The 13,060-nt window shown below is 38.9% G+C and overlaps 1 protein-coding gene across 5 annotated transcripts in view; it reads left to right on the forward strand.

Annotated features, from left to right (window-relative positions):
* The window catches only part of MPDZ (multiple PDZ domain crumbs cell polarity complex component), a 113,752-nt gene that overhangs the window by 83,552 nt on the left and 17,140 nt on the right, over positions 1-13,060 (forward strand). For all 5 annotated transcript variants that reach the window (XM_031593195.2, XM_031593193.2, XM_031593191.2 and 2 more), the window contains 10 exons: positions 1,423-1,514; positions 1,775-1,865; positions 2,176-2,253; positions 3,918-4,010; positions 4,105-4,179; positions 5,556-5,733; positions 7,867-8,012; positions 8,330-8,413; positions 8,520-8,713; positions 8,946-9,093. In XM_031593195.2, coding sequence (XP_031449055.2) covers positions 1,423-1,514; positions 1,775-1,865; positions 2,176-2,253; positions 3,918-4,010; positions 4,105-4,179; positions 5,556-5,733; positions 7,867-8,012; positions 8,330-8,413; positions 8,520-8,713; positions 8,946-9,093 — 1,179 coding nt within the window. The remainder of the gene's footprint in view (positions 1-1,422; positions 1,515-1,774; positions 1,866-2,175; positions 2,254-3,917; positions 4,011-4,104; positions 4,180-5,555; positions 5,734-7,866; positions 8,013-8,329; positions 8,414-8,519; positions 8,714-8,945; positions 9,094-13,060) is intronic.

Genomic DNA, 13,060 nt, shown 5'->3' on the forward strand with positions numbered 1-13,060 from the left:
CAAAACTGTTATGTTGCAGTGTCTAACAGTACAGTGAGGAATCACCATTACTTCCCAGCACCAAGCGTGAGGATGACACTGAAGGCTTATAGGCTGGCAGGGGAGGACTGGGAGAGAATGCAGAGGATTTGTGATAGTGTGGATCTAGTCTCATGCTTGTCATTTGCAATAAGTCCAGTGTTGTGTGCTAGATGGTTCTCTTGAATCCGTTAAAGTTTTTAAAGTTTTAAAACCTTAGTATTGCAAATGCATAGTATCCTCTAAACACGTTGAAATACGTCTGTCTGAGTCAGCTCTCCTATGAAGTCAGGGACCAACATAATTAATAAAACATTAGCAAATAATGGCCTTATTCTGCAAGTTCAAACTTAAATCTCATGAATCTCAAGGACTTCATGAGCTTTCAGTGAGTCTTCTCTGCCAAATGACAATGGTAATTATGAGGTCAAATGTTTATAGATTATAAATGCACCAACATTCAAATTCCTTTGTAGAACGTACATTGCTCAGAGCTGAGATCCAATAAATAGTAGTAATCTTGTTGCTGGGTTTATGTATTTATTTGCTTTGATTAGTATTTCTCATGGCCTCACATTATTGCTCCATCAGTCACAAAGCGAAAATAGATAACGTGTTAAGACAACACAGAGAATGATGTTTTTAGCATTGTGACAATGTTAGACCTTTAGAAAGTGTTAGAAATTAGAATCATAGAGTCATAGAATCTCCAAGGTTGGAAAAACCCACAGGATCACCCAGTCCAACCATCCTCCCGTCATCAATAGTTCTCACTAAACCATGTCCCTCAGCACAGTACCTAAATGTTCCTTGAACACCTCCAGGGTCAGTGACTCCACCACCTCCCTGGGCAACCCATTCCAGTGCCTGACTTTTCTTTCAGAAAAGCAGTATTTCCTAAGATCCAGCCTGAATCTCATCCAGTGCAACTTGAGGCCATTCCCTCTAGTCCTATCATTAGTTACACAAGAGAAGAGGCTGACCCCCAGCTCACTACAACCTCCCTTCAGGTGGCTGTAGAGAGAGGTGTGGTCTCCCCTGAGCCTCCTCTTCTCCAGACTGAACAATCCCAGCTCCCTCACAGCTCCTCATAAGGCCTGTGCTCCAAACCCCTCCCCAGCTTCATTGCCCTTCTCTAGACACACTCCAGGACTCTAGACACACTCAGTGTCTTTCTTGCAGTGAAGGGCCCAAAACTGAACACAGTATTGTAGGTGCAGCCTCACCAATGCTGATTAAACTGAACTTAGTTGAAATTAAATTGCAAGGAATTTTTTACTGAAAAAGGGAAGTGAGAGCAGGACACAATATACTCTGTAATTGTAACACAATTGCTGCTTTAGCCAGTGGTGTGGTATTTTAGATTTTTTATTTGAAAAATAATTACTGCTTTCTTCTATGTAGATAAATGGGCAAATACTCTTTGGAAGGACTCACCAGAATGCTTCATCCATAATCAAATGTGCTCCATCTAAAGTAAAAATAATCTTTATCAGGTAAGTTCTTATTTAAAAAAAAATGTATTTTAATATACTCAGGTTCTTGCACCAATAGTACTTTTGTTTTATATTTAATTCTGGGGAGACCAGTGTGCTTTTGAGCCCGGTTTGTAGGAATTGTTAAATATATGTTGTATTTCTGTTTTGATATGTGCATTGATAACACCAAAAATAATGCAGAAGAAAGAGCTAGAGTTAAATGTGCTCTAATTAATATGGTATTATTTTACTATATTTTATAACTGAATCTCTTGTAGAAATGAAGATGCAGTAAATCAGATGGCTGTTTGCCCTGCAAAGTCAGTAGAGGCTTTACCTTGTGCTTCAGAGAAACTTCAAATTCAAGAGGTTAAGTAAATTTTGTTTTTTTCTCATTTGACTGAGATTCTGACATTGTTCTGGGTAGATGGGTACCCTGTGTACTCAGCAGATATTGCACTAAGTGAAGAAATACAGTGGAAAAATAGATTTCTTACCAGTGCTACATTTACTGTACCTAGATCTGTTTTACTTTATGTTCTGAACTAAGAAGTAAATCTAGTATTCCTGTGAAGAGTGTTATAGCAGTTTAAATGGATCCATAAAATAATCAGATCCACTTTTTGTTGAAAATGTTAATGATGAAAGTAGCTGCTCACAATTGTGTTTTCATTATTAGATTGACACTACTTCAGACTCTGGTATTTCTACTGACTTCAGTTCATTTAAAAATATTCAGTATGTGGAACTTCCTAAGGTATGTGCTGAGAATTAAATTGATACCAGCCATGTTTGTATTCATCAGCTTGCTTTTTTATAGTGGAATCCCTCAAAGCAAACAAACATTGTCCCTTACTTACTGGAAGTCAGACTGGAGATTTCTAGAGTCCTTTTATTCTTCCTTTCTGTTGAGCGAACCAAAAACTTTCCTGATGTTATACCTTCCATAAAAACCTGAGGAAGTTTTTTAACATCATGTATATTTGCCAAATGCTCTCTGTGCCTGGAAAAAGTCATCTCTTGATCTAATTTTAAAATTTTCAGTAACTAGCTGATTTGGTTGAACACAGAGAGGTTTTATGATGCTTTATCAGTTAAATCATTGCCTGAGTTGGTCCAAGTAAATTAATCAGCAGCAGATTATGAGCACCAAATTTCCATCCCTCAGAAATATATATTTGCTGAAACTGTGCAGCTGAACGAAAGAGTTTTCTATTTGTGAAACTGCCAGGTGAAGGTTGAAAAACTATTGCTTATTAACATGGAGAAGACAGCTACATTTAGTGGACATAGGGGTAGAGTGTTGGTAAGGTTATCTCCATGGAAGGTAACTAGCTTTTCTTTGTTAACCAGGACAGTATCTTACAGATTAAGGTATCCAGATTATTTACTTCTTTCTAAAAACACTGGGGGAATTTCACTCTGACACATTTACTAATTTCAAAGGAAGAGCATGCATTTTTCCTGCCTCTGTATTTTCCATTCTTGTGTTTTTTTCTATGTGAATTTAAGTTTTGTTTGCTTCAGTCAGTAGTTTCCACATGTTTTTTGTTGCTGCTATAAACTGTATTCCAGTCTGTGTTAGGCAAAGTAGATCAAGAGAGATTATCCTTCCCTTCAGCTGGTTTTGGTCAGGCTGCTCATGGAGTGATGTGTCAAGCTTTCGATCCTTTGATATGACAAAAACATGGATATGCAGAATCCAACAGAGGACCACCAAAATGATCAAGGAAATGGATCACTTCTCCTCTGAGGAGAGGCTCAGAGAGCTGACACTGCTCATCTGAAATGAGTCCAGGAGGGAACCTAACAATTTGTATAAAAACCCGCAGGGAGAGTGAAAGAAGTTAGGCCCTTTCAGTGGTTCCCAGTCCCAGGACAAGACACAGTGGGCACAAACAGGAACCCAGGCGTTCAGTTTTAACATCAGGAAGCATTTTTGCACTATGCAGGTGAAGGAGCACTGGAACATGTTAGGTTTTTCAGAGTGGTATTGGAGTCTCTTTTCTGGAGTATCTCTGAAAGCTGCCCGGACATGTTCCTGGGCAGTCTGCTCTAGTTAGCCATACTTAAGCAAAAGGTTGGACAGGAGCCTCAAGAGATCCATTCCAGTCCTGAGCGTTTTATGATTCTGTAATTGTTCTTCCTATTTATGAATTCAAAAACTGAATCATAGCTGATCTTCAGAGTTTCAGAAGAAAGGGATTTTAATTTAGAATTGCTTCAGATTTATTTTGGTAAGCAATATACGATTAATAGATCTGCTATTTCAGTAATAGTTTAGTTTAAAGTAAAACACTGGTGCACTGGGAAGACCCAAACTTCTGTTATTTCTTCAATCTTCACTAGTCTTTTGTGAATGTATTGTAACATTTTGATAAATGCAGTACCTAACCATTTGTGTATTTCTGTTTATCCCAGGATGAAGGAGGTTTGGGAATTGCCATTAGTGAAGAAGACACAGTCAATGGAATAGTTATTAAGAGCTTAACAGATCATGGTTCAGCAGCAAGGGTGTGAAAATGTTTTAAATCCATATGAAAAAAAAATATATATATACTTTCACTAGCACCCAGAGTTTATATTTCTTTTTCTATTTTATTTCCAGGATGGAAGAATCAAAATTGGGAGTCAGATCCTGGCAGTAGATGATGAAATTGTTGTGGGCTATCCAGTAGAAAAGGTGCTTCTGAATTGTCTGGAATATTGTAGAAATCACACCACTAAGTTTAGGAGATGATGTCTCAAACAAACTTGTGAGGTTTTGGTGACTCTAACTACATTTTCAAAGTTAGCTGAAGAACCAAAGATAGACAAGTTTTGTCTGGATAAAGAAATTACTGCAGAGTAAGCTAAAGCCTACATAAATAAATAGTCTTTCTCTTTACAACGGATGTGATTTTTTTTTCCCTGTTTCGCATGTAATAAGTAAGTAGCACTTAGTGCTGGGATATGAGGTTGAACTGTAACTGAATCTTGTCTCTTCATAACTACTCCACTTTAAAAGTGTTAGAAACAATGAAATTGGTATGTCTGTATTTCAAACAAGTGAGTTGCATCAGTGCTAAATCAGGTCATGAACTGAGCTTATACATAGGGAGTGTCTGTAACAAACATCTAGTCTCAAGCCTGATATTCCAGCCCTCTGGCAAAAGCTATTTCCATTCCTAAATATCGAATTTATAGTTGACAGATAGATTTTACCAACTTCCACCTCACCAAACTCAGTTTAGGTTTTGTAGTGAATTAAGGAGGGCATTTTTCTAGTATCTGCTTTGTTATCCATAAAAGTGATTCTTTTGGTGCAAGATCACTTTCCATTTGTTAAAAAGCAATTAGCAGAGTATCCATCTTATTCTCTGAGAGCACTGCTGTGTCTCAAGCAGTAAATATCTAAACAGTACTGAAATTGTTTGCTGGGAAGTGGAAAAGGCTTGAAAAAAAGGAGGAACAGACTGAGTAAGGTTTCATTTCTAAAACAAAAAAAAATAATTATAATTATATTGAAATGCTTGGAACGATTTGATGCCTGTGAGACAGTAGCAAACTTTGAAGTTTTTTCATCATATTGTGAAACTGGAGCATGAGTTTGATCCCATTCTGTGTTACATCTCAGTATTATCCTTTTCCTCCTGTAGTTCAGATAATATTTTCAATTTTTCCTTCTACCTTCTGATTAAGGAACTTGTATGGCACTACTGTACTTTGATAGAAAACTTCAGATTTTTGTGATATTATAATTGGGTTCCGCACAAGCATTAGGAGACAACACTAGTTTTCTGATCTTTCTACTAATTGCTATAAACGTAGTACCTTGTCCAAAGAAACTGTTCATAGGTAACCATGTTACCATGTCATATATTTTGTCAGAGTTCTATAAAAGGTAATTGAATAACATCATCCAGGTCAGGCCCTCAACCATCAATGTTTGTGCTTGTTAACTGACAACAAACCTGTAGAATAGTGGCTTCAGTTTGGAGAACAGTTCATTTGCCGTATTTTTCTTTTACAATGAGAAGTCTAGCTAAATTCTCCACCATTTTTCTTTATATCATTCAGTTTATCAATCTCCTGAAGTCATCCAAAAAGTCAGTGAGGCTTACAATCAACTCACCAGAGGCAGATAGCCGGACCATAACACCAGTCCTTTCCAGTGCTGCACCAGCAGAGAGAAGGAATATCCAGCCACCAACAGCTGTTTGTTCTTCCAACTCACCAGAACCAGAAGCAGTCAAAAGTAAGGTTCTTATGTATCTTGTTTCACAACAATTATGAGATAAAGATGAGGACCTAGTTAGTAAACAAGTTTTGGGGTTTTTTTGTATGCATGTGACTGTCGGCTGAGCTTTACTTTCTAGTACTTCCAGGTTAAAGAGCAATCTAAGTAAAGCAGTGAGACTCCACAGTGAAGACTTACCTCTTGCCTTTCCATCTGCCTATTTGTAAAAGTGGACTGATGGAGGGATTCCCTCTTTTGTCTCAAAGTCTGTGCATCAGATGGTCAGGTCATGGTTCTCTAGAATGCAGTGGGAGTAATTTCCTTTAACTCAGAGAGAAATTCAGATAATCTTTCCTAGAACAGAGGAATGAGTGATGCTTTCCAAGTGCTAAATACTAGCCAAGTTTGAATGTCTCCCTCTTGACTAAAGATGCCACTGATTGATGATGTTTATTGGTTAAGCAACACACCACTAAGAAGCTAGTAAAAGTTTAATTAAATTATGAACTTATTGAAGTCAATTTATATGTACATCACTGAAAGTATTACTGAGTCATTTCTGTTGTTTGTTATTAGCAGTAATATTGATACAAAGTTACATCACTGATAAGGAAACACTACACAGCTGAAGTCTTTCACTCTGTACAAGTCTATTCCCTCTTTCTCCAGTCTTCCATACCATATCCTATGGACAAAGAATTGATGAAGATGTTGTCAGTGCCCCCTCCAGCATCCTTGGATTGTGACTGAAACTTGATTTCATCAGTTTGTAGGGATGTACATTACATCTCTGGAAAGATGTTTTTCCTCTTCATCCTCAAGCTGATTGTATAACTTACTCCCCAGTTTTCTTCTACCAAGTCTATCTTTTCCCTGCAGATGAGGGAGCACTGGTACAGATTGCCTAAAGAGTTTGTGGAATCTCCCTCCTTGAAGATCTTCAGAAGTCACCTGAACACAGTCCTGGGTAGCTTTCCTTCCTGAACAGGGGTGTTAGACTAGATGACCTCCCAAAGTTCCTTCCAATCTCAACCATTCTGTGCTTCTGTAACAGTTTCTTACCATACAACAAACAGCTTGCATAACAGAACAGCTTGTGTAGAAGCTTTAACCTTAAACAGTCTTGAGTGCTCTTCTACTTCCCTTCAGAGGCCAGACCTACTTGTTTTGAAGCTTACTGTTCCTACTGAATTATTTGCTCACACAATACCTAAATGTTTGTGTACTGAAATGCCTATTTTTGAATGATCAAACTCTCTTTTAGTTTCAGTGGTACTTCTTTCAATCAGTTACCCTTTAAAATGTCTAAAAAAGGACTTACATGCTTGATTTTAATTTCTGAAAAACTCTGGTTTTGATATCTTTTTAAAGCCCATGAGACTTCAGTAATAGAGATGATATTAACATCCCAGATGCTCTGATTGCTGGTCCTTCCCTTTAATTAAATTATTACACAGTATATCCTTGTAGCATATGTAGGTTGTTTGCTTGTTTTAACTTTAAAAGATACAGAAATGACCAAAAAAAAACCAAAAAAAAACAAAAAAAAAAACCAAACTAAAGCAAAGATCCATATATGTCATAGTAGAGATGAACTTAGTTAATATCACAGATAATTGCTATTTCGGGTTATAAGTTGACCAAAGACTGCTGGACTACCACTGTAGTTGACTCATGCTTCATATTCTTTCTCATGGTACAGATCTGAGTCTGAGATAGAATACTTACATTGACCTTGACTTGGCCCCCTATGGAAGGATTGGGCTTTGTATCCATGTATGTAGTAGATAGTATGCACTCCGTCTGTGATGGAGTTTAAATTGAATTATCTCCTTTAACTATCCAAACTGTGAGAATGAAGTAGTACAAATACAGTACATCTCAGTATCTCAGTTAAGTCAATGCTGTGGTCCATGTACATAATGGTGTAGAAATCGGACAATTGCTACTAAAACCACTGGGCAGTGCTTGAGAAGAAGGGACAATGGCATTATGTGGTGATTTTGAAATAAGGATGTTATCAGTAGATGGACTGTTGGGCTGTTACTGTTGAGCTGTTGGTCAACTCTCAAAATGATATGGTAAAATCACTTTTCTGATACCAAGCCATCTTACTGATCTTACTGTAACTAGATTATACTGTTGTTTTAGATACGAGCAGATCTTCAACTCCAGCCACACTAGCTTCTGACCCAGCTACTTGTCCCATTATTCCTGGATGTGAAACAACCATTGATATCTCCAAAGGACGGACTGGTCTTGGTCTAAGCATTGTTGGAGGAGCAGACACTTTGTTGGTGGGTTGGAAAAATATATGTAATTCACATGAATTAGTAATAATGAAATTAAAATGTCTGATAGAAGAGATTTTATCTTCCTTTCTTTTGGTAGCATTTATAAAAAGATTCTAAAGCTAGCCTCTAAAAAAAAAAAAACGAAAAAATATGCTTGAGATTGGAAGTAAGTGAACTTCTTAAATATTTTGGTAATTTTTTTATCATTCTTCTGGCTGTTCATCACTACTGAATTTTAGAAGAAATCTTCCATAGGTCTTGCTTCATAATTCGGGGAATTTTCTTCCAGCACGTAGCATATTTTTGTTGTTTATCTGCAGGGAGCAATCATTATCCATGAAGTGTATGAAGAAGGAGCAGCTTCAAAAGATGGGAGACTCTGGGCTGGGGATCAGATATTAGAGGTAAAGTGGTTGATTTTATCACTGTTTATTGTCATTTGCTATCTAGACATATTTTATTTGTCTGTTGGACAGTCTTCATAGTTTACCAATGTATACTTTCATTCAGGTGAATGGAATTGACCTCAGGAGTGCGACACATGATGAAGCAATTAATGTTCTCCGGCAGACTCCCCAAAAAGTTCGCCTGACTGTGTACAGAGATGAGGCGCAGTACAAGGAGGAAGACATGTATGATGTACTCATTATAGAGCTCCAAAAGAAGCCTGGCAAAGGCCTTGGGCTGAGTATAGTTGGGAAAAGGTATGAATATACAAGGACAGTCAATGTCTGGAACTTCTTAGGCATGCTTGTTTGTCTTCAGTGAGCACCACTCAGATCCTTTGGGCTTTATTGGCAGTACATTTCATTTTTATGCCATTCCTAAAGGAACTAAACCAAAAAAAACAAGCTGATGTTCAATGCATTCCCAATTACAAGCCAATAAAATAATTCTTAAACAATATTGTAATACAGAATGTATATATTTTTACAGAAATGATGCAGGGGTGTTTGTGTCAGACATCGTCAAAGGTGGAATAGCAGATACAGATGGGAGATTGATGCAAGGAGATCAAATACTAACAGTGAATGGAGAAGACGTTCGAAATGCTAACCAGGAGGCTGTTGCAGCTTTGCTAAAGGTATAAAGAAAACAGGAGGTGGTTAAAAGTGAAGAGCTGAAATCCAGATTTTTTGAAAGCTTGAGTTTTATTCAGGCTATATTCAGACTCTTCTTGCAGTGTCAGTGGGAATGAACTTTGGATTTGAATTTAATTTCCTGAAGGCTAGAGTGGTCATATTTTTGTAGTTTGTCTGATGAAAATGGGAACAGTTGTAGTACAGACCCCTGTACACTTACAAGGCAATAAAAGGCTACTAGTTAATACAGCATTAAGACTTAGGTTGCTCTGTTTTCTCAAAACAAAAAAATCACATTTGTTTAGCTTTCTCACATTTTTAAAAAGTTATTCAGAACTGATTTTAAATGATAGAGAAGTCATTAGAGTAGTTATACCGAAAGGTGATTACTTACAAAGTTAATGTTTTTTTATTTTTCCCTGCTTATGTTTACTGTCACCTTACATCAACTGAATGTTATAATGCCTTTCTCAGTGAGAAAGGCATCTAGCATAAGAAATTGCTTTCCCACCAAGATAACTGAAGTAACCTCTTGTCTGCTGCTCTTAGAACCAGAATTTCTGTTCTCAGTAGATTTTGTGTATCGGATCTCCTTTCTCAACTTCTAAATAAGAATGAAGTCATATATGCAACATTTCCTGTGGTTTAGCTGGATGTCCAGCTGGTAGCCAACTTGTCTGTCTTCTGTTTAGAGTATTGAGACATTCCTGCTTTATATCAAGATTCCAGTGAGTCATCATTTTCCAATAAAAATGTTCCACTTGAAAAATTTTAACAGCCACTATTCATAGCTAACTGTTTAGTACACAGACACAATTACTCTTGTTTACATTACATGCACAGTTAAATTTTTCCAGATCTTCAACAGCTCCTCAAGCTTTTAAATTTTTTTTTTTGTTAGTCCTGTGAAATGTGACTTTCAAAATATTTCATGTATATAATTATTAACAGTTCTATTTCTTTCACAGAGTACAAATGGAATAAACTCACATACAGGCAATCATCATTTTTAGTTCAGGTATCCATTCTGCTTCCATTCACAGGAGTTAGATCTATAGGGAACTATCTTGTATTGCCTAACATATATTTTTGATTAAGTTATTTACAATCTTTAGAAAATCTGTAAGCTGATATAAAAACAACAGAAAGTATCCTTAAGCTGAAAATGCATCCTATTCTAACAGTGTTTAGTTTTGCTTTCTAAGTATCCCTGAAATATGTGAAAATTTGATAGTTTTGCTTCCTTATTTGACTGAAGGGTTTGTCACATAGAAGACTCCAGAAAAAAAGATTGAACCGTAATAGACTGTTAATTCACTTAATCACAAGTTCAGGTGGAAAGTGTTACCTCTTACCTTCACACATAATAATTTTTAAATCTCATTTGTAGGTTTGCCTTTGATGTGAGGATGTGGTTGTTTTAGGTATATAGATTACTGCCTCACTTTTCTGTGTGGTTTAATGTGAGCCAATTCAAGCAATCAGAAAAGACTGTTTTAGCCTAAGCCCTGATCAAGTCTTTTCCAGGACATATAAATCATAGAATCATAGAATGGCCTGGATTGAAAAGGACCATAATGACCATCTAGCTCCACTGCTATGTGCAGGGTGACCAACCACTAGACCAGACAGCATTATTTGGAAAAAAAAAAAAAAAAAAAAAAGACAATTTAGTAATAAATCTCTTCTAATGTCACCTCTAAGAGAATGTTTATAAGATATGCTGGCTACAGTAACGTCGCAGAAGTGCTAAGTCACAGCCTGAAACAGCATTTGTTGGGAAGGCAGGGCCAATCAGGGGAGCTCAGGTGCATGCAATGCACCTGAATGACTGGAAGGTGTGAAGTCAGGATCCACCTCTTCCCAGACCTCATGTAAGGGTTGTCAGTGGAGATGAGGGCATCTCTCACTCAACAAATGGTTGATTGCATAGTGAATTTTGTTCTGAGATATGCATTCCATGCAGATGTATGAATACCCAGTTGTACATTTAAGTACTCATTGCCTAACAGTAGGATTTTGCAGTGTATAAACAATTTGTATCACTTTAGTTCCTGATGGGAGTCAGATGTAGAAAGGCACTTAAATTACAGGTGGTTATTTGAAAAACTGCCTGCCCCTGGTCCTTCTATTTATGTTAGTGTGGATCTAGAAGTAACAGGTAATTTCATGAGCAAAAGTGATAAAATATCAGTTGATATACCATACTATCAGGGGTAGCAAGTCAGAAAAGAAAGGCAAGAGACTGGTTGTGGCTGAACCAGGCCCTGCTGGTCAAATTGAAGAGTAAAAAGAAAATGCCTCAGTCTTCTCTGATAATTTCTCACCCCACAACCCTCAAACATTTGTTTTGGTAGAAGAGGATCCGGGTAGCAACGTCCCTCCCACTGTAAGCAGAGATCAGGTTCCTGACCAGCTGAGGGGACCTGAACATACGCAAGTCTATGGGTGCCAATGAGATTCATCCTAGAGTCTCAAGGGGTTGACTGATGTAATTGCTAAGCCACTCTATGACATCTGAAAAGTCATGGCAATCAAGTGAAGTCCCCGGTGACTGGAAAAAAGGCCTTTCAGAATCTAAAGGAGAGCTACAGAGAAGGAGACAGACTCTTTAGCAGGGTTTATGGTGACAGAACAAGGGGAAATGGTTTCACAGAATCACAGAATCACAGAATGACCTGGGTTGGAGGGGACCTCAAGGATCATGTAGTTCCAACCCCCCTGCCTAGCAGGGCCACCAAACATACACCTTTACTAGATCAGGTTGCCCAGAGCCTCGTCCAACCTGGTCTTGAACACCTCCAAGGACGGGGCATCCACAACATCCCTGGGCAGCCTGTTCCAGGACCTAACCACCCTCCTAGTAAAAAACTTCCCCCTAACATCCAACCTAAATCTTCCCTCTTTTAACTTAAAACCATTTCCCCGTGTCCTGCTATTATCAGCCCTTATGAAGAGTTTACTCCCCTCCTGGGAGTAAGTTCCCTTCAGATATTGAAAGGCTGCAATGAGGTCGCCCCGCAACCTTCTCTTCTCCAGGCTGAACAAACCCAACTCCCTCAGCCTGTCCTCATAGGGGAGGTGCTCCAGCCCCCTGATCATCTTCGTGGCCCTCCTCTGGACCCTTTCCAAAATCTCCATGTCTTTTTTGTACTGAGGGCTCCACACCTGAACACAGTACTCCAGATGGGGCCTCACAAGAGCAGAGTAGAGAGGGACAATCACCTCCCTATCCCTGCTGACCACCCCTCTCCTGATGGAGCCCAGGATCCCATTTGCTTTCCGGGCTGCCAGAGCGCACTGCTGGCTCATGTTAAGTTTCTCATCTATCAGGACCCCTAGGTCTTTCTCTGCCGAGCTGCTCTCAAGGACAACTCCCCCCAGCCTGTACAGGTGCTTGGGGTTCTTCCGGCCCAAGTGCAAAACCTTGCACTTTGCCTTATTGAACCTCATTAGGTTCACCCGAGCCCAGCTTTCAAGCCTGTCAAGGTCCCTCTGAATGGCCTCCATTCCCTCCACCGTATCGACTGCACCACTCAGCTTGGTGTCATCAGCAAACTTGCTGAGGGTGCACTCCATTCCCTCATCGATGTCATTAATAAAGATGTTAAAGAGCACCGGTCCCAAGACAGACCCTTGAGGGACACCGCTCGTTACCGGCCTCCACCTGGACATAGAGCCATTGACCACCACCCTCTGTCTGCGGCCTTTCAACCAATTGCTTATCCATCTAGTTGTCCACCCGTCAAATCCACTTCCCTCCAGTTTGGAGATGAGGATGTGATGGGGGACCATGTCAAAGGCCTTGCTCAGGTCCAGGTAAATGACATCAGTTGCCTTCCCTTCGTCCACCAATGCCGTCACTCCATCATAGAAGGCCACAAGATTAGTTAAGCATGACCTTCCCCTGGTGAAGCCATGCTGGCTATCTAGGATCACGTGCTCGTTCTTTATGTGATCAAGCATATT

Source organism: Phasianus colchicus, chromosome Z (genome assembly GCF_987193195.1).
Source record: "Phasianus colchicus chromosome Z, bPhaCol1.hap1.1, whole genome shotgun sequence".
Taxonomy (NCBI): Eukaryota; Metazoa; Chordata; class Aves; order Galliformes; family Phasianidae; genus Phasianus; species Phasianus colchicus.